This window comes from Copadichromis virginalis, linkage group LG11 (genome assembly GCF_057382275.1).
Source record: "Copadichromis virginalis isolate Kocher_CV1m ecotype Utaka linkage group LG11, C_Virginalis_male_GT1.1, whole genome shotgun sequence".
NCBI classification, from domain to species: domain Eukaryota; kingdom Metazoa; phylum Chordata; class Actinopteri; order Cichliformes; family Cichlidae; genus Copadichromis; species Copadichromis virginalis.
In genome coordinates this window covers 11,218,034-11,239,234 of record NC_140628.1, presented here as the reverse complement: position 1 = coordinate 11,239,234, position 21,201 = coordinate 11,218,034, and the positions used below count along the sequence as shown (strand labels likewise).

General features: G+C 39.6%; 2 protein-coding genes across 3 annotated transcripts in view; both read right to left on the bottom strand.

The window, feature by feature from the left end:
• Positions 1-13,310, bottom strand: part of mtbp (MDM2 binding protein) — a 40,680-nt gene extending 27,370 nt beyond the window's left edge. Inside the window, exons 1-8 of the mRNA XM_085473150.1 lie at positions 13,133-13,310; positions 12,726-12,806; positions 11,921-11,994; positions 11,409-11,551; positions 11,228-11,286; positions 10,293-10,437; positions 6,527-6,641; positions 2,441-2,545 (exon numbers count right to left, since the gene is read on the bottom strand). Coding sequence (XP_085329276.1) covers positions 2,441-2,545; positions 6,527-6,641; positions 10,293-10,437; positions 11,228-11,286; positions 11,409-11,551; positions 11,921-11,994; positions 12,726-12,806; positions 13,133-13,199 — 789 coding nt within the window. The 5' untranslated portion in view covers positions 13,200-13,310. The remainder of the gene's footprint in view (positions 1-2,440; positions 2,546-6,526; positions 6,642-10,292; positions 10,438-11,227; positions 11,287-11,408; positions 11,552-11,920; positions 11,995-12,725; positions 12,807-13,132) is intronic.
• A 321-nt stretch (positions 13,311-13,631) lies between these two features.
• Positions 13,632-21,201, bottom strand: part of zfat (zinc finger and AT hook domain containing) — a 17,368-nt gene continuing 9,798 nt past the window's right edge. The window contains exons 13-24 of one of the 2 annotated variants that reach the window (XM_085473148.1): positions 20,738-21,201; positions 20,145-20,271; positions 19,778-20,010; positions 19,561-19,642; positions 18,172-18,291; positions 16,378-16,551; positions 16,151-16,239; positions 15,537-15,675; positions 15,187-15,293; positions 14,311-14,398; positions 14,093-14,190; positions 13,632-14,013 (exon numbers count right to left, since the gene is read on the bottom strand). The exon at positions 20,738-21,201 is cut by the window's right edge and continues 449 nt beyond it. In XM_085473148.1, coding sequence (XP_085329274.1) covers positions 13,813-14,013; positions 14,093-14,190; positions 14,311-14,398; positions 15,187-15,293; positions 15,537-15,675; positions 16,151-16,239; positions 16,378-16,551; positions 18,172-18,291; positions 19,561-19,642; positions 19,778-20,010; positions 20,145-20,271; positions 20,738-21,201 — 1,922 coding nt within the window. In that variant the 3' untranslated portion in view covers positions 13,632-13,812. The remainder of the gene's footprint in view (positions 14,014-14,092; positions 14,191-14,310; positions 14,399-15,186; positions 15,294-15,536; positions 15,676-16,150; positions 16,240-16,377; positions 16,552-18,171; positions 18,292-19,560; positions 19,643-19,777; positions 20,011-20,144; positions 20,272-20,737) is intronic. The other variant, XM_085473149.1, reaches the window with a different exon arrangement.

Genomic DNA, 21,201 nt, shown 5'->3' with positions numbered 1-21,201 from the left:
ATTCAAAAGATTTTCGGAAAACTTGTCGGCCAAGATTTTTTGTAGACATACAGTTAGGTCCATATATATTTGGACACTGACAAGTTTTTACCGTTTTATTGAAACCTATTCCATTTATGGACATGGACATAATGCGTAGACTCTCAGTGTTTATTTGAGGGTATCCACATTACAAATGGATGAAGGGATTAGTTCCTTAAGATGTGCCACCCTCTCTTTACAAGAGACCAAATGAAATTGGACAGTTGACTCAAAGGCTATTTCATGGGCAGATGTGGGCAATTCCTTCATTATGCCATTATCAATTAATCAGATAAAATGCCGGGCGTTGATTTGAGGTGTGGTGGAAGGCTTTGCTGTGAACAGACAACATGCAGTAGAAGGAGCAGGTGAAACAAGCCATCCGTAAACTGCACAAACAGAGTGAACAACACTTTCCAGGAGGTAGGCGTGCCCATATCCTAGTCTAGCATAAAGAGAAGACTGCATAAAAGTAAATATAGAGGTTTCATTGCAAGTTGCAAGCCACTCATAAGCCTCAAGAATAGAAACGCTAGATTGGACATTGCTAAAAGAAAAAACATCTAAAAATGCCGTCACAGTTCTGGAAAAAAATTCTTGGACAGACAAAACCAAGATCAACCTCTACCAGAAAATTATAAAATTACAACATTAGAAAAATGTTTTTGATATCCACATATTTATGGACCGAACTGTACCTATGGTATCAATTTGAACCTCCTATGCCGCTTCGTTCTCAAGTTATTGCATTTACAAGATTTTCAGAAAAATTGCTCTTTGACTACGACTTTGTCCTTGAGGTCGGGGTCACTGAGAATCAAACTCATCCGTGATATTTGGCTGATACACAGTATGGCACAGGCTGGCACGAATTTTATTAGCTTCACAAATATGGTCATAACCAAGACTACCTACCTAAATTAAAAAGGTATACTACACTGGATTCCACATTAAATAAACATGTATATATTTATTTGAAAAAAGTTACTCCTATCAACATCCCCTATAATCATCCCTTCTGCTGATATCCTACTCTCTGCCTGCATTTTCCTCTTTTCTTATTATTTTGCAGAGTTTCTGACAAGTCTGCAACCTTTGGCCGGTGAGTGTGCAGCCCCCCAGCTATTTAAAGCAGGATCACAGTGGGTCTTTCCAAGCAGACCAGCAATGTCTAAACCAAATGGCAATCCATTAGATAGTTCTGGAGATTTTTACCATCACAGTGTGCTGCGTGCTGCTAATGAGGCTAAAAAATGCCAAAAGATTACCAGTTTTATTTTCTATCTATTATATACGACTGTATATGAAAAACAAGTCTAAGCTTTTTGTCATTTGTGATAACAGTGAGCTGGAAGCAGACGTTGTATATAGCCTGCAGTTTATATACATGTGGCTTATTAATATTTACTGATAGCATATTAATAAAATTAAGAGTTCCGTAAACACTGCGTTAAATATATTGTCAGAGAACACAAACATGATATTTATGTGAATACCAGTTTAAAGTTTTGGCATGAACTCATATCTGTCATGTACAATCAACAGTTCTGACACACAGACATTAACTGAGGCTAGACTCAGAGTGGATGGAGACATCGAGATGAGCTGACAGCTCAGTAACAGCTTCTCAGTTCCGGAGAGTGAGTGCCGAGTGATATAACTCCATTAAAAATACTCTACAAATTATATATTAAAAAAATCAGACTGCAAAGCAGGAAAAAGATTTCCCATGGAAGAAGCCTTCACCACTGGCCTGCCTCAATGAGATAATAAATCTTTATTTCTGTGTCATTTTCTGGTGGCAAGGTCATACGTACATAAAAGGTTGGCAATAATTTGGCTTATAAAATACATTTGATTTATCTGACTGATGGATCATCTGTCACAGGTTGCACAGTGTGAATAAAGGTCAACCAGGACGTGACGCTTCTCATTTGGAAATAGACAGTGGGGGGTTCGTTCTACTGGACGGCTTGAAAGCAAGACTGGCTCTACAGTAATACAAACTGGGCTATTATCTGCTCTGCCAAAACTTTACCCTGAAGTTTGCACAAACACACACAGAGAGTAGTCTTTTCTCAAGCTGCATTACAATTCTCAATATAAGACGTTCTCACTGACAAAGTTTGGATCAAGTGCACACCCTACAGCACTCTGGTGGAAGACTGCTGCTGTGAGCAGCTGCTCGCAAGCTGGGCACTAAATCTTTGTTGGAGGACACAACAAGGACTAATTTGACTTTCTGGAAAACAAAGTCAGAGAAAATAGTTAACTGATTACTGAGCTGGCTGTCAAAAACTTGAGCACCAAAGGACAGCCTTGTTTTGATTAACTGTGAAATGCTTCCAAAGTTTGGTTTGAGGTCATCTCAAGTTCAATTCAACAAAAGGTCCAATGAAACTTAGGAGTCAGAGCTCACCTCAGACTGCAGTTTGTGGTCAGTGGTCATGTGTGGAGCTTCCAAAAGACCAGACTCTGATATCTGATGCAGAGAAAAACCATCAAAGCGGAGTTCTGACACACACTGAGGAGAAAAATAATACATGACACAGTCAGTGTATATGCAGTTAGAAACATTTGTACAACCTACAACAGAGAAATGCAAACTGTTTGACATCAGTGCATTTTAACAAATGCTACAGCTTCAGTGTTTGTCTGAATAATATCTCAAAAATAACTCGGCATAGCTGTGCCCTTTGGAGTTACGTGTACACAAACACATATAGAGACATCATAACTGTATCAAATGGGAGTAAAATGGTGTTGGCTGCTCTCAGAGAAGGGTTTATTCTTTTGGGAATTTTCCTTTGTTTGGCTTCTCCAAACCTTGAAGCTTTTACTGAGTGTCTCTAGAACTCACTCGTTCAGAGGGCAGCAACTCAGAAAAGGTCACTTTAGTGAAGGAGACGCTGCGAGCCTGCCTTAGAGCACCATACTTGGAGCACATTGGTTGATAATCTAACATACGGTGTCTATACACTTTACTGTTAGGGTCACAGACTGTACACAAAAGATAGTCAAAGCTTCCCAGTCTTAAAAGTGAGGACAATGCAGGAGTGCCCCAAACCTGCACTCTTTCTAAGTCCTCTGGTTTCAATTTAAAAAATTAAAAAATAAAAATTTGAAAGTCTGGGTGTATAAAAGGTTATGGGACTTCCAGTCCATTACACAGTCCTAGAGATTGTTCTGTGATCGCCTCAGCAAAGTTATTCATTTAATTGTTTATTCCATGACAGTTTGGCCAGTGGCTCCTGGAGGGTGCTGTATGATTCTGGATGAAATCAGTTGGTGCCCCAAAAAAAAATGTCCTTGAGATTGCAAATGTCCTTGGTTTCCCACAGGAAATAGAGAACAGTCACCTCTAAACTGAAAGCTGTGCCTTACCACTACCACCGACAAGTTTCGAAAGGCAGAGTTTCGAATGCAAATGATGAATGACCATGGCAATGGTAGCAATGAAAGCAAACACAAGGAGGTTTTCAGTGCAGAACCTAATACATCTTTACAACTGGTTTTCATCTAGCAACTGTCATCATCCTCCAGCAACCACTCGCACTCATAAACCAGTCAGGTCATTCATATTTTTTCCATAGCAATCGGTGGCTGTCAGGGGGTCGCCAATGGGTCCCTTGGCCCATGTGACTGAAGCCTTGGTAACGTCTTTCTTTTATAAAGTGAACAAGATAATGTTCCCTTTACGAAAGATGACCCCCAGTAGAGTTAACAAGGCTGATAAAGTAGCTTCTTCAGGGCAAGCCTGCGTTGTGCTCCTCAGATTCTCAGATCTGCCTCTTACTTGTCACATGCAGTTTGAAAATACCAAGATGGTGACAGCAAAATCGCTCAGCTCAACTTCACTGAACCATGGTCGATGGCCCAGTGTCCGTGTCCAGCTTTTACATACAGTCTATAGTAGAGGCTCTAGATGAGAGATGTCATTTTATAAAGGTTATATAAACCATTTTCAATTTTGTTTTTTCTGTTTTTAATATTTTCACTTAAAGATTAGAAGCAGAGTTTTCCCAACATTAAGGTCCAAACTGAAAAACATACAGTAATGAAAAAAAATAGAAACTAAAAAAAATACAGTTTAGTTCTTAAAAATATTTCCTATCTCAGAAATATCAGACTTGTGCCTGTCACCAACACTGCACCTTCATTTTATAATATTAAAAAAACAAAACAAAAAATCCCACACATACTAAAACACAAAGACACTACTTTGAGCCGTTTCAAGAAAGACAAGATCTATATTTTCAGCCGATCAGTGTTTAAAATCATAAAATAAGACCTGAAAGTCTCACCCAGATTTCTAAAAAAAAAAAAAAACAAAAAAACAAAACAAAACACCAAACAAAAAAAAAAACACCATCAGTACGAGACATGCAAGGAAACCTCACAGTGAAACAGATTGCTGATTCTCCCCAGAGGGCCATGAAAGAACAGCACAAAATTGGCAAATTCGGTCCAGAGAAAAGAAAACTACTGCACCTGCCAGAGTTTTCACTTAAAGACAAAAAAAAACAAGTGTGCCTGAAGTAATCTCCAGAGTAGGAACAGAAAAAAAAAATGCTGTCACATCACCTCAGCCTGGTTACTTTGACGCCAAAACAGTTACTTTGTAGGAAAGCAGGAAATGCATGGAAACAAGCAAATATAAGGACACCTAAACACCACATCCACATGACTGTGAAACCCTCGTTTCAGAATTAGCATCAATGCGATGCTACAATAACCTTCACTCTTTAAAATGCTATTCATGAGATTATTGGCCCAAACTGGAGGAACCTGTTCTATTTCACAAAAGCACTGCAGAGTTGTTCAAATTGATGTTGAAGTTCTTCCCCATCGAATCTCAGTCTGCTTTCTTTCTAATGGCCAGCTAGTCGCTTCTTTATACACTTTATATCACTCAATTTATGACCTCCATAAACACTTTGCTGATGTGTTTATGGTCTCAGCTGCTACTTTCAAGTCTTTCTGAAACAACATGATGTTCAGTTAAATGACAGGTGCAGTTAAAAAGTCAAAAGGATCATAAAGTAAGGTGTGCATTATGGTGGGCCTACCTCGTGAGTAGCAAGTGGCTACTGTATGAGCATGACAAGGAGAAGGGAAAACTGTCAAGAATATGACAGCCAAAAGAAATTTGACAAACTGCACCATAAAGCTATAATTTATGTTTATTGATTCATTATTTCCAGCAATCTTCTTTAACACTTGGCTTCAATAAGCTTCATGCCCCAGTAAAATAAAAATAAAAAAAAAATAAAAAACTTGATAGGAGGGGGGTTTAATGGGTCAAAGTGGGCCAAGCTGGGCTGAACTGATACCAGCTAGTTCAGCTCTGCCAGGTCAATGCCAGTAGGACGGTGCCTTTTCCCATGACCCTTTAATGACCTCCAGTAATTTTCCAGATTCATTCAGCATGATGTGAGGCAGAGATGTTTTGCATTTGTGCAGAGCAGGGATAGTGGATGTATTGGACAAAGGATGCTGGAGATGGAGCTGTCCAGCAGAAAGAAAAGACGAAGCCCTCAGTGGAGGTTCATGGATGTTGTGAAGGAGGACATGCAGAGGTTTGATGTGACAGAGGAGGATGTGTTCGTAATAAAAAGCCCAGGACAAGCAAGCTGGAAAGTTCAAAAGGACACGGCTTTTTCTCCGGCCCACAACAGTATTTGTCCAGAAATTGCAAACACAGACACACAAAGTCTCACATACACAGTGGTTAAAACAAAAGATGTTCATTCCCTCAACAGCCTGTACCTACCAAACAGCTTTTTTCCCTTCATTGCTCCTTTGAAACCATCAATTACACCCACATTGCTAGGTTTGGAACAATTACATTCAAGCAAGTGTATACAGACACAAGACTTCACAGTCCTCTCTTTGGTAAGCAAAACAGCATCCACAGACACACTTTCCTAGAGGTCTCCGCTTTCCTGTAACTGACAAACAGCTGAGGTTTACAGCATCCACAGAATCTTTATTAAAATCCTCCGTCTCAATAGTAAGTTGGCCCTTTTGGCCCACCACAGTTATAAAGACCTGCTATGCAGCTGCTGCAGTAAAAATTACAAAGTTTTTTGTTTTTTTTTCTTTGGGGAGTTTTTAACCAAAAACTTGTATTACTGGGGAGTTTATGGAATATGTGATGTAAATTAAAGTTAAAATTTTTGCTCATATCCATTTCCGTCTCAAACTTTGACCACCAAGCGAGAATTGTGACCAATTTTTTTGGAGCTGTGTTTTGTTAAATAGCTTCAGCAGTTTCACTTTTCCAAATTCTGACTGTGGTGAGGCAGTGTCCTGCAATTTCAAGAAGTTGATAATAACAGCAATTTGATATTTATTCAGTGATTGGATAGATCTCCGACTCCGTTTCTTCAGTTCTTTTGTTTAAAATATTCAGCTCATTCACACAACTGTCCTGTGCACATCTGAGTACATCACTAGTCTGAAAATGTGCACCATCTCCAGAAGTTACCCCAGCAACCCTTACCTTCTTCTCTCTGATAAGCAGGCTTCCCCTCCATATTTCTTTGGAGTCAATACAGCTGTCCAAGTCAGCCAGCTTGACCAAAGCGGCGCTGATGGAGGACGCCATTTTCTGCCATCTGAATGAAGAAAACAAGAATCGCTTGATGAGCCCGAGTAACTTTTATTCTCTGTTAGACAGCAATATTCAAGCCCATGTGTCAGGTTTTCTTATTGCCTACAACAGTTCTGCAAATGTTAATCGTACATTCACGTTATACCAATAAGCCTGTCACATTTAAGATGTCTAGTTCTTATCAGGTAGGTGGTGTTTTGATGCCTGATGTTGTGGGGTGAAAAAGGTCATTCTGGCATCTCCTGAGATTATCTGTCTTCATGTTGCCAAAGTTAATTTGTTGTTTTTATCATTAAGAGTGCTTCTGCAGAAATGTTCATCCATGTGTATCCATCCATTACTTCAAGTCAGCACCTTCTCTTATTTATCCATCTAACTCCCCCTAGTGGTGAGCTAGGAGGATTTCATTAATAATGGGTTTGTGTACATTCCCAGTCATCCAAGTCATGGTTGTCTAAAGAGCTTAAAAATGAAGGGAAAAAATGGACTTCTTTAAGTCACTGGAAACCCTCTCATGCATACTCATCGACTCCCATCACCCACTGAAACACAAACTTGGGTTGAACAGGACCCTACACCACACCCTACCAACGTTCCCTCTAAGGCACAGATGGAAAGAGAAGGAAGACACACGTAAATAAAGCTCTTAAAACATGTGGTTGTCCCAACTGGGCCTTCATCAAATTACCAAAGATACACAGGAAAGAAGATCAGACATCAACTAGGGAGAAAGGCGATGACTGATGGAACAACATTGTCATCCCTTATGTACCAAGTTTATTAGAGGAAACAGGAGAATGTTCTCCAACCCCAGCATCTCAGTGCACTTCAGTCCCAGCCACACTTAGACAAAACCTGGTTCATCCCAAGGAAAAAACTCAGACACTGAGTGTCTGAGTGCACGCTGTGCTGTGCAATGAGGAGCACTCAGACCTCTACATTAGAAAACCAAAACAGCCACTCCACAAACACATGGCACAACACAGGAGAGTCACCTCGACGGTACATCTGCAGCTAAAAGATGAATGTCACTCTTTGAATGATGCCAATGTTCACATACTGGACCGGGAAGACCAATGGTTTTGGAGGAGTGAAAGAGGCCATCAGCTGTCTGCCACCTACAATCCACTCACACCTCACTTTAGGTGACCTCAACAAGTCACATGATAAGATGGGCCATGTACTCACACTGATTTCACCTTTAACCCCAAGTAATGATAATGACCTACACCTTTTGTCACACCTTGGCTCGTGGAATGACACACATAATCAACAGTGGTCCCAACGACCTCCTTCTAAGGGGAAAGCCCATACTAGGGATTAAGGCTACGTCCACACTAATGTGTTTTTGTTTGAAAACGCATCGTTTTCTCTCCGTTTTGGCCTCCCGTCCACACTGAGACGGCGAATTTCTTCCCCGAAGGAAAACGCTCTCAAAAACAAATACATTTGAAGATGGTGCTTTCGCGTTGCAGTGTGGACAGCGAAAACGGAGACTTTCGAAAACGATGACACATTTTAGTCAGTCATGTGACAAATTAAACTAAGATAGTGGAGGGCATTATACAGCAGTTGTTTTGTTTGCTCTCAATTTTGACAGCCCTATTAAAGATTAATATCAGTTTGTACATGCTTTCTTCAAATTCTTTAATTCTCACTTGCTTTTGCAACTTTGTACTTTTGTGTTACTCGCAGCAACAACTCCACCTCATTGTTAGTCCATTTAAAAAACTCGGTGCTTTTCCTCGACATTTTGCCGACACGTTTCAACGAGCCGGAAAGTAAATAAACGGCAGACAGAAATTAGGCAGGCCGAATCATCTTGCGTTTCACGCATGCGCAGTACTGGAACGTAAGCGTTTTCGGCCGTTTCAATGTGGACCCACAACTCTGTGAAAACGACTGAAAACGCTAGTGTGGACAAGGAGCGTTTTCAGACAAAAACGCCGTTTTCAAATCTATCCGGTCTAGTGTGGCTGTAGCCTAAATCCCTGGGACTCTCCACCTTTTGTTTTTAGAACTGAAGAAGCCTCTTGGATGAGAGGTGAAACTTTTCTTTTTTTCAAGCTCTTAAGTTCACAAATAGCACTATTTGAAAAGTTTCCTACAGTAAAAACAAGGCTCCTTTCAAAGTTACAAAATAAAATCTAAGAATTAAAGGACATTACAAAAAAGCCCATTTTTCATAGGTTGCATTGCTGTTAAAGAGTTTAAGTGAAGGCCTATTTGGCATTCTTCAGTAAGAGGGAATGTGCAGGGCTGGGTATCGTCACTGATTTCTAGAATCGATTCGATTCCGATTCACAAGGTCCCGAAAGGATTCGATTCAATTCGATTTGTATCTGGGAAATTTTGCCTCAGACAGTCAGAAATATTATAATTCAGATCAGTACATTTACATATTTTTGTATCTATAAAAAGGAAGCTGCCGTCTGGCAGGAGGTTCAGGCTGCTGAGGTCCCGAACAAATAGACTCAAGGACAGCTTTTACAACAGGGCAATAGCCCTGATCAATGTAAATAGCTGACCTGACTGGATACCTCCCTGGACTTTTTAGGGGGAGGTAACAATGTTTAAAACGATAACAATAATATTTATATTTATAACAAGGTGCAATAATAATTAATGTGCAATAATAACAGTGTGCAATACACATACACTTATTCTTCTTTTTTATACTAAGTTAATATACTGTGTTGTGTTGTTTGTTACGTTGTGATGTGTCATATCGTGTCGTGTTGTGTTATATGTAGTGCCGACGTAGGACAGTTTTTTCCAATTTCATTGTACTACTGTACTATGTATGACTGTGCAATGACAATAAAGAGTTATCTTATCTTATCTTATCTTATCTTACTCGCAAGACTTTATCAAAGGTGTGAGCATCACAGAAGATGCCTTTGTGTGTAGGAGCTGAAGATAAAACACAGAAAAACATGAAGGTGATTTTCCTGGCCTGGGATTTTATAAAAATATTCTGCAGTAGATCAAAAACGAAAGAAAACCATTAATCAACATATGAACATTGCCTCTGAAGTTACAGCGGTTTGATTAGAGACACGGCTAAGCGTTTTGCATAATTTTAAAAAGTTTAAATTTGTTCAGAAGTCTATTGAACAGCAGAAATTAGGTTTTCTTTTCAGAAGTAAAAGAAAAAAACAACAAAAAAAAAAACAACAACAACAGCGGCCGACAGCGCTGTAAACAACGGTAGACTTGTGACAGAGAGAGAGAGAGAGAGAGAGAGAGAGAGAGAGAGAGAGAGAGAGAGAGAATGAAGTGTGATTTTATCGTGTTGGAAGCAAAACAGCAAAAGTCAGAGGGAATCCATGACAATATTATTTGGAGAGAGATCAAACTAACAGCTTTAGAAAAGGGCGTAAACACAAAGCGCGGACCTGCCGAAACATCAGAATCAGCGAGCTGTTGGCTTTCAGCCCCGACCGGGTGAGAAAGACGACATCTCACTGATTCTGATCCGTCAGCGGCTCCGCGCTTTATGTTTACATTTATGTGCAGAATCCGTGTACCTGCTCTCATTCATTGTTTTAGCTGTTTGGTGGTTGTTGAAATTTTGTGAGGTTTAATCGATAAATCGATTATCAAAACCCACCCCTAATAGAGTGTAATGCATGGGTATTTTTCATCTTCTCACCCAGGTGTGTGCTGTGTGATGACACTGATCTTTGCAGCATGCCAGGAGGACATGTGTTTGACGGCTCCCAGCAGAGGTAGGAGGTCTTTAACAGGAGGGGACTGCTCAGCAGAGCCCAGCACCAGAACATCCAGCAAGGCTTTACCTGATTGAAAAACATAGGAAACAAAAGGACACAGTGTTTCCTTCTTTTATTTATTAATTTTTTCTTTCCATCCATCCATCTCTTGGTAGGACGTATCAAGGCAAGTCGTGAGCTTTTAAAAAGTAGGCAGAATCGCTTGTTATCAAAACCAAATTACAAGAATTGTAGTGACTCTGGCTCCTCGGGGTAACTAAAGTTAGAGGGTAACTGTTTCTGAACTCCTGCGGAGACTGTGTGCCAAAAAACCTTCTCTTAAAAAAAACAAACAAAAAAGAAAACACTTCACGAGGGAGATTTGCAAAGAAGTCAGAGCATTGGTGAACACAGATTTATGCAGTACAGCAGGCAACCTTTTCCACAAGGTTGCAGCAGGCAGATTTTCAGAATCTAACTGCTTAAAATTCGACAGCACTCTTTTAAGAAGAAGTTTTAATTCCTTGATTTGGCTAAGACACAATCGCCCCATGAGAAATTATTTTGTGTAGCAAACTTCTTGTTCTTTTTTCCCATCAGTAAAACAAGCCAATCTTCGTTTTTTTTTCTTAATGCAGAATGGAAGAAACTGAAGTGGCGAACTGCGCCCTAAAGGTAATCATCGAAGTCACCTGAGAAGTGCTGTGTGGAAGCATTGTGGATTAAAAATCCTCAAACTAGATTTTTTTTTTTTTTTAGTAAAAGCCTTATAAGATCCAAGTTAACAGCTTCAAAACTGCGAGCAAATTATATAAAAATTATAAGGCGGAAGATATATAAGTATAGAAAGTAACCAATGTTAACTGGATAACAGTACCTGGAGGTGGAAGCTTGTCTGACAGCACATGCAGTCCCTCTGCAGCCTCCTCCATCAGCCTGTTAAAAGTTGAGAACAGATGAGCTGACATGTCACTGTCACGCAGATTCTTGAATGGATAGATGGAGCAAATCCCTGTTACGGACAATAACTGCAGACATTATCATTATTATCATCTCACTCTGTCAGTGTCAGCTCATCAGCCTTTTGGTCCGGTGCCTCCTGGTTCTTCAGAGAACCCAAACAAGCTTCCAAAGAAGTGGGTTTCTCCTCCTCACCGTCACATCTGTGAAGGCTCAACTCTTCCCATTTAGAGGTGCAAAACTGCCAAACAAGAGACAATTACTAAACTAAATCCAGAATTCTTTATTCACAACTTAACAGTTTGAAAGGTAAAATTCTGCATTGTTTCCTTGTCAAATGTGTGTCAATGTGGTTAAGTATGAAGCATAAAGTGCTTTTGCAGTTTTAATAAAGGCATTCTGTACCAATTCCTAACTTGCCATTGCAAAGATGAATAAAACTGTTGTAAAGCTGATATTGTATTTAATAAGTAAGAAGTAAGAAAGGAAATGACACAATAGCTACGTTGGTGCAGACTTTGACAACTTGTGACAATTTAAAGCATCACACATAAAAAAGCTGTATATACAGGCACCATATCTATGCTCTTGAATCTTCCAAGTGTCTCACCTGTGCACCTCCGTGACAAGCCTGAACAGCAACGTACCACCTCCGAGCTGACGGGCTGCCACTGAGAGAACAAGCTGGGAAAACATGCAGTGAGAAAGATGTAAGGAAGGGAAATAACTTGGTCTGTCTTAACACTGATACAACACTAAAGTATATACAGCTGTAAAACACTAAGTACAACGCACGATTCAATAACTTGTAGAACCACTTTTAATAGCAATAACTTCATCTTTTCTCACATGGTTGTTGAGAAATTTTGTACCACTCTTATTTACAATGTTGCTTCAGTTCACTGATTTTTCATGCACAGCTCTCTTAAGTTTTTGCCACAGGATTTCTGCCAGGCTGAGGTCTGAACTTTGATTGGGCCACTGCAACATCTTGATTCTTTTCTTTTTCAACCATTCTGAGGAAGCAGATTTGATGCTGTGCCTGGGATCATTGTCCTGTTGCATTAGCCAATTTGAGCCAAACTTCAGCTGTCAGATAGATGGATTCACATTTGACTCTAGAATACTTTGCTATACAGAAGCTCTGACAATGCAACAGTGTCTTACAAAAACTGTTTGCTTTGTATATGTTTTATTTTGCAAACTACTACTTCTTATCTTATTTTTGCCTCATGTATTCGTAAATAGGTTTAAACGGTGTTCCTTTATGACTGATTTGATGACCAATTTAGCATCTGGCCAAGAAATGACCACTGAAAATTGAACATTTACAGTGATGCTGATTAGTGATTAATGTGCAGTATCTAGAACCAATAGATAGAGCAACTATCTAAGTTATCTATCTGTTACTGTACCTGGAAACACAGAAACCTTCTCTGACTCCTGAGTGGAGATGTCCACGAGTCTGCCATATATCTGCTTTAGTGGCTCCAAACCTGCGATCAGTGAAAACTGAGCTGTCAGGATTCATTACAAGCAGATTTCTGATTTATTTAAGACTGAAAAGAACAACAAGTAGCAAATTTGTTAAAAGCTGCTAGCATAGTTCACTCTTCAAATTCTTTGACCGGATAACCATCGTGATTACAAACAAAATGTGAAACACAAACGTATACGAACAAAGGTTAACAAAGTCAGGACGATATTAAGAGCTCAGCCAGACGAAGTTTACAGTTACAAAGCTAACACGGGCTAAGTCTGCACACTTTTAAGGTACTGGCAGAGGAAGTATTACATGTTTCCAAGTTAAATGAAAACTTACATTTAAAACCATCCGGCGACTCGTCATCAGTTCGGCAAAAAGATATAACTAAAACATACCGGTCCATCTCCAGTAAATATTAGTAAATATAGGATTGCTGTTTGTTTATTGGGCTCTTTCGGTTAATAGAAAAACACTCGCGTCAAATTTCCCACCAGTTCATCTTCTTCTGCGCAAACTAACATGCACTGTTAGCACTCAAAAGGCTCTTCACCGCCATCTATTGGACTGAGACGGAACTACATCATTTGTATTAGAGCCGTTCTAGGTAAATTAATAATATTTAATGCGGTTCAGCGACAAATAAATGTGCGAATAAATTACACATGAATCAGTTTGCATGGTACTATTTTCATTTTAGAATGGTATCTGTGGTTTTAACTTCCACCTTCTTCTTACCTGGTGTTTACTGGGAAGTCTGCTTTGTGGTATTTCTAATACAGTATATTGCACCATGTTATGAGCCTGTCATTAAATTTGATGAAATGAAGCAAGCACATTCAAGGGAAGAGATTTTATTAAAATATACTTTGTTAGTACAAAATATACCACATTATCACAGGCGTATTGCACTTAATTTCATTACTGTCTGAAAAATATATGTAACTAAGTGTTGAAAATGTTGCTAAATCCATATTTTACTGTTTATTGGTACATTATGGTAAAATGGTAGCAAAACACTAGTTGATTTCTACAGTGTGTTCCTGTACGTAGACAATATAGTGGTGTGTGTCGTCTCCCTGAGTAAGGACTGTCAGTGCCTCCAGGCTGTGTCCCTCCTCTAACACCATCACCTGGTCACCATTTAGGGCCCCCTCTGTGTTTACCACCATCAGCTGGTTGCTGCAGTTACCGACTTCCTGCTCGTCGGCCACCTGCAACTTCAGAGACAGCTCAACATAAACTTTTTGCCATTTTGTAAAATCTCACCTCCTTACATGGTGATGTTTTGTCGCTCACCTGCTGTACAACAGCTACAGTGCCTGGAGCCATGGCGACCATGGAGGTGACAGCATCCTGAGTCTCTGAACTGAGCTCAGTGATCTGCTGGATGTTAACTGAACAGAAAAGGCACTAAATGAATTCAGTGTTATATAGGACATAGGTAAACGCACATTATAAGCACATAAAACAGCTTCAGTTATCCTGAAGCTGTTGATGCTTCTTGAAGGTTTTACCGTTGTCCTGCAGGGTTGCTAATGCTGCCTCTGACAGGTGCTGTTCATCCTCCACAGACACATACTGCGCCTCTACTTCCTCTCCCACCTACGTATTCATACACAAGGAAGAGATTATATTAAGTTAGTTTCTAGTTACTACAAATAAACCCAATGGTAACATTCTACAGCTATGGGATACTAAGGTGCTAACATGGTATGGATGACATGGTGTGGATACAATGTTTACCTTCTTTACTTAGCCAAACAGGACAGCGGTAAATAAGTGATAAAATTTCATTCTATGTTTGGATGCATGCTCAATCATTCATGTATAGAAATCCTGTTCATCTGGATGTGGGAGAAATGTTTTCTCATTCATTTAAGTAATCTCTTCAGTGTCAGATCAAGTTACGTAGTAGATTTCCTGCTGAAGCATAAATTGGGTGACAGTAGCAGCTCTTAGCCAGAGGCTGTTTGTTTTCCCCAATGTATAATTCACAGCAATCCTCCAGGTACTTCACTACCTGCACTACATTACTCTCTTTGTGCCGGGGGACCCAATCCTTGGGGTAGACCAGTTCTTTGGCGTAGTATGTTTTTGGGTTTGAAAGCCACAGAGACGTGATTTTTAGAGAAAATGATCTGTTCCAATATTCCTGATACCAAAACAATAACCAAAGAGTCTTACTAATGGAGCAGTTAGTCTTCTCTTCTGGATCAAGCAGATGGCACAACACAGAAGAGCTACAGTAGCTCGCCGGGCCCCGTTTCTCTACAGTAAACTCTACATCCGGATAAACAGAATACCCTTTCTAGGCTACCAGTCCACACACTTCAGCGTTCACACCCAGCTAGCTTTATTTTATTATCATTGTATCTTGTGTATTTGTTTACCTCCCAAGGGCCTTCTACCACTTTCAGACTGTGTTTGCTCTTCAGGTGACGGTTCAGCTCCCACTTTGTGCCATAAACAAATTCACATTCGGGACACTTCATACCTCCTAAACATAAGCACACACAAAGAGCTATATTACACTTTGTTTGAAACCCTACATACTCTAAGTCAGACAACAATTACAGCTACGACAGAGGTCAGACAATGTAGTAACCAGAGCTTGCCAAGAGAAAACAAATGTCAACGCTGTATTCAAATGTTTTACAAATGTCTAGCTGCAGTGAAATTATATATTAATTAATAATAATCAAGGTGCCTGGACATAGTGGAGGGAGAGCAGAGTTAGGACCTTGCTGTTTCAGGGCGTCAGGGTTTGGCAATCCGGGTCCGGCATTCTCGTATCTCTGATCCGGGTGCTTCACATTGTAGTGCCGCTTCAGAGCGCCAGCAATGTTGCAGGAGTAGTGACAGTGAGCACAACGAAACGGCTACAGAGACAAACACATGTTAGTGCTGCTGTTTAATTCTAGTTTTCTCTTGTTGGGTAAAATTTTGCAGCATATCTAAAGCAAGTTTTTTTTTAAATACAGAATGCTGATGGGTCATTTCATTTGAAATCAACCAACTTTTAGAACATTTTCTGCTCGACCGTTTGAGATTTGCATGAAAGTTTTGTGGTTCAAGGAGTTTGGTGTAAGGATTATGGCTGCTACACTATTTTCAGTCATCTGTATTTCTTTATTCTACTCTTTTTTTATTAGTATATATTTTCTTCTTTGATATTTGATAAATGATGCTAAAATCTCACAGTAATCATTATAGGTGTTGAAACTTTGTATCATAAAAGGCCCGTGTTGATTTGAGATGGAATCACGGACCCTGATGGTTTGTCGCTCTATTTATATTCTGTTAAAAGATAAATAATAATAAAACTGAGGATGGTAAGGTTAGATGTAATCTGACCTTAAATTTAGCGTGCTGCTCCATGTGTCTGAGTAAGGAAGGTTTAGAGACCGAGGTGAAGTCGCACTCTGAACATTGAAACCGCTTCCCTGGACAGACGCAAAGTAAACACTGTGACATTTATCATCACTGGTCATTAAGAGCATTTGTGACATATGCAAAGTTATCATTAATTTTAAATTATAATATTAAAGAAATACATAATGTAATTTTAACAAAGTGCATACCTTCATCTGTGTGGCTCAGTCTGTGGCTTTTCAGCGTGACTTTAGATTTGAACTTTTTCCCACACAGATCACAGAGGTGACGTCTCTCCGTATTATGTCGGTTCATGTGAGTCTTCAGGTTGCTTTTACTGCGACCTGCATAGTCACACACGTTGCAGACGTATGGCTTCAAACCTACCCACACAGACAACAACATACAAACACACACTTAACAAGCTGCCAGCAGAAAAGATTATTAAGCAATTAAATTAAATTATTAAGCAAAAAATAAATAGACATTTTGAACATGGAAATCTTCGTTTCCAAATGCAATCAAATTATATTTAAGCCATAAACAGCAAATCTCAGCAGGAAAATGTTTTTACTCCTGAACTTTTAAGAGATACGCGACTAAAGTGGATATTTTATGGATACTTGGTGCCAATTGTATTTACGAGTGACTGTTGAAAAGGTGCAGCCATCGGTGATCTGGATTAGAGTCAGCCAAGTATTAGAATAGAAAGAAAAAGAAAATAAAGCCAGATAAACTTTTTTGAAAATTGTTGTTTTATAAACTGACGAGGTGAAAAAACTTATCAAATCAAGCGAGTACAGCAATTTGCTTCCTCAAGACAAAATGTTGTACTCTACAGCAGATATGAACAGGCTGTATATATTAAGCAGCTTCAGCCGAGCAGGGACATATTCTTCAGTCTTAAAGTAATTTTAGCAATCTCATTCACCTTTAAAAAAAAACATCTGCAGAACAAAAAGTCCTGCTGCAGAGACCAGTGCAAAAGAAAAATAGCCATTAAAGTGTTTCTTTTGCCAGCATCACACATGGACAATTTTGCTTGTTTTTGTTTTCATCATTTTAAGAGTAACTTGACTAATGGGCCAATTTCCCTCAACAACATCTGCATGTGTATTTGCAGTCTGCTTCATTCTTCTGGACGACGGCCAGGAGGAAGAGGGACAGATGGTAACTCAGCTTTCAAAAATAATGATACAGTAAAACTCTGTGCAGAGGTGCTCGCCCACATCAGGATCAGGAAGGCTAGCTCTGTGGTCGGCATGAAGCTGGACACTCTGGTGACAGTGGCAGAGAAAAGGACATTAAAGAAACTGATGGACATTATGAACAATGCTGGGCATCCTCTGCACACGGCCATAAACAATCAGAAGAGTCTGTTCAGTGACAGGTTGCTTCTCCCCAAGACAAGAACTAACAGACTTAAAAACTCCTTTGTCCCACACGCCATCAAACTGTTTAACTCCTCTCTGGAGGGGAGAGGGAGGGGAAACAGGAGGACAAAGGAGGGGGGAACAACTAAGCTGTAGTGCCTCTTCACCTCACTGTACAATACCTTGTGCAATACTTTTTGTAAATAGTCAACAGTGCAATAGACTCAATACTTGAAATGTGCAATTCACTTGTATTTTTATTTTTTATTCCTATTTATTCTATTTATCCCCTTTGTATATTTTATTTATATTTGTCTCTGTATTTATATATGTGTGTGTGTGTGTGTGTGTGTGTGTGTGTGTGTGTGTGTGTGTGTGTGTGTGTGTGTGTGTGTGTATATATATATATATATATATATATATATATATATATGTGTATATATATATATATATATAACAATTCTGTAACTGTAACTTCGGTCGTTGCTGTGCTTTTTGGAAGTCGAATTTCCCAGAGGAACCCACCCGAGGGATTAATAAAGTTCTATCTTATCTTATCTTATCTTACATGTGCTGAGGACTTGTGCTGTGTGCGTGTCGCCAGCTTTAAAGAGCAGAGTGTTATCAGACCTTGATGGGCCCAGATGTGCTGCTGAAAGTCACTGCTGTTCTTTAGGAAGTAGGAGTCACAGTAAGGGCACTTCTCCGCACGCTGCACCATCAGTCCTTTACCTTGTATAGGAAGAGTGTCTGTCCAAAACATCCATGCAAACAAAGAAACATGCAGTAAATGTACAAGATGGCAAATTTCTAATGGGCATCAAAATATTGTGAAAGTTAGCAACAGAAACTAGCTTTGCTATTTATTTATTTTAGCCTTGTGCGACAGCTTTGGCTGAAAGCAACTGCAACACTTTGATCATTTAAAGGTCCGGGGTGTAAAATCTAACCAGTAGATGTCAGCAGATTGCAGTCAATTGTTGCTGTTAAGCAGCATCAGGGAAAGTTTCTTGGAAGTGGATCTAACATTGTTGGACTCGGACACTTAGTGAAAAAGTTCTTGTTCAGTATAATCAAACTATTTATCAGAGGGAAAGTGTGATTTTTAAGAGACTCGAGCCTAACATTAGCTGGCATAACTTAGTTTATGACGCATAGCTTAGCTGTTGTTGTTGTTGTTTAGTTGGCTCGTTTTGAAAGCTCTCTGGAGACGGGGCGGCCACATGTTTAATCTGCTGATAACAATTAATATCTGGAATAAATAAGCGTGTTTAGGGATATTTTGTGTGTTAGAGCTCTGAATTGAGTTTGTAAAATGTGGCTTAACGTGCGGAAGGGGAGGATGAGGTTTTTATCCAGATCCCAGTTGAGTTGTTTTACTTTTTGGTGAAGGGGACGGGTTCTCGGATGATTAAACAGAAGCATCATCCTACATATCCTGAGTCTGATGGTGGAGGCACTACTTAAAATTTGCCACCATGGGACAGAAATGCCTACGAGCTCTTCTCCTCCATCTTTGCCGTACTACGTATGTGGACAGTCTGTGGACAGTCTGTGGACAGTCTGTGGACAGTCTGTGGACAGTCTCTAGCCAGGCACATAAAACTCAAGTAGGTGGAACATCGCCAGTCCATCTCAGCCACTTCAAGATGGTGGGCCAACATGGCAGCTTCCACAAATCAGTTCCGCGTGTATTTTTAATAGATTAAAACTAAGTTTATGAAATCACATCAGTTTGCTGGAAGACCATTCTACACTGTGTATTTATGAAAGCAACATTATTTTTATATAAAATTACCTGACTGACTGTGCTCACAATACGTGCCCAATAAAAAGTTATAATAATAATATAATATATATAATTATATAATAATATAATTTGGATTTAGTGAGGCAGGAGCAAAAGGTAATACTGGGAGTTTTAAAAAGACAGATCTGAATCTGCTTTAAAATAAAAACAAACAAGAATGAGTTATATAGTTTTTTGTAGTGACACAGCAATGCTTGTGTGTTCTTTACCAGGGTGTGATGTTTTAATGTGGTGCTTTAGTCTGTGCTCTGGATAATTACGATGGCAGACAGGACACGTCTCACTCCTCCCCTGTAATTGAAGAGAAGACACAAGGAAAGGCTGAAGGAGCAATCATTTTTAGTTGTTTAAGCCTCAGTGTATAAATTCAACAGCACCACATATTAAGAACCTATCACTAGGAACTGGTCTGCTCAGGCTAGTTACCTGCTCTTTGTGTGTTCTCATATGTGCTTGAAGTTTGTATTTGTCAGGCGTGCTGTATTTGCAGTCAGGATTCGAACAAGTCAGCAGCAAGCCACTGTGCTTCTGGATCTGGTGTCGCTTTAAAGAGCTTTTGGTGATGGAAGAGTAGCTGCACTTTGAGCAGTAATGCAGGTGCTCCTTGGTGTGTGTGCGCACATGGCTGTTATAGTGGACTCTGTACCAGAACAGTTTACCTGTGCGGCACAAAACTGTGATTAGGAGCTGCACACAGTATTTAACAGTAAATTACAGTTAAGTGAATATTAAAAAAAGCAGGACAAAGCAAATCCAATCTACTCAAAGAGTTTTGTTTTTTTATTTGTCTTACCGCAGTATTGACATTCTAGTTCTCCATAAATTTTCCTAAGCCGCTGGAAAGTCTCCATATTGAGCTGAGTCTTCTGAAGGGATGAAAACACTTGCTCGAATGCACTGTGATGGGAACCCTCTGAAACCTACCAGCAGAAATGGACAAATGCAACCTCAGTATAAGACTGGATAAAAATGCTTGTCTTCTTACCATGAGTGATTTATCGGAGATGATTTATCGTGAGAACTAAACACACTATAAAATAGTTATTGCTCAGCACTCATGCAGAGGACGCTACTTCAAACTGAATCTCTGCATTGGCAAATTAAGCAGGACTATCTACATATTTAAAGTCATACAAATAGGAAGAAGGATACGACCAGATTAAGGAATCTAATCCCAGTAAAACTACACTTGTTTTCACCATTTAAAAAAAAAAATACAAAATACAAAATGTGTTTTTTTTTAATATTGGTTTGTGATCTTAAAGAATAATACAGCTAATGTGGAGGTGCTTCCTCGTTTGTGTAAATATAAAACATAAACGAGGTAACATCTAAAGAAGAAATATTTTCATTAGGAATTAAATCATATTATAATTTTGCATTTACCTCCTCTGATTGTGCAGCCTGGCTGTTGTCTGGACCTGCAGACAAATGTGTGCATGCGCTGGCATCAGACGGGGTTATAGTTCCTGATGATGATGATGAAGATGATGTGCGTGTGTTCTCAGCAGGTGCGTGTCCATTTTTTTGAGTCCCAGCCTCTAAGTGTGGACTTTGAATGTTCTCTTGTGATAACAAGGTGTGCGAGTCCTCTTTGAGTCTTTCAGCTGCAGAGCTGCATGAGTCTGGCGTGTTAATGTGTGACATCTTCTCTGCTGCTGCTTCTTCTTGTCCGTCTTTAAAGGTTGGCTGTGCTTCTCTCTCTTCTATTCCTACTTCCTTTCCCATCTCTCCATCTATCAGCGGCACTGCCTCTAAACTTTCAGCGGGATTTTTATTAGCCTGTTCTTCTTCATTCTCTTGCTCTCTCTCTTCTCTCAGCTGTTCTCTTTCCACATCTTCCCATTCCT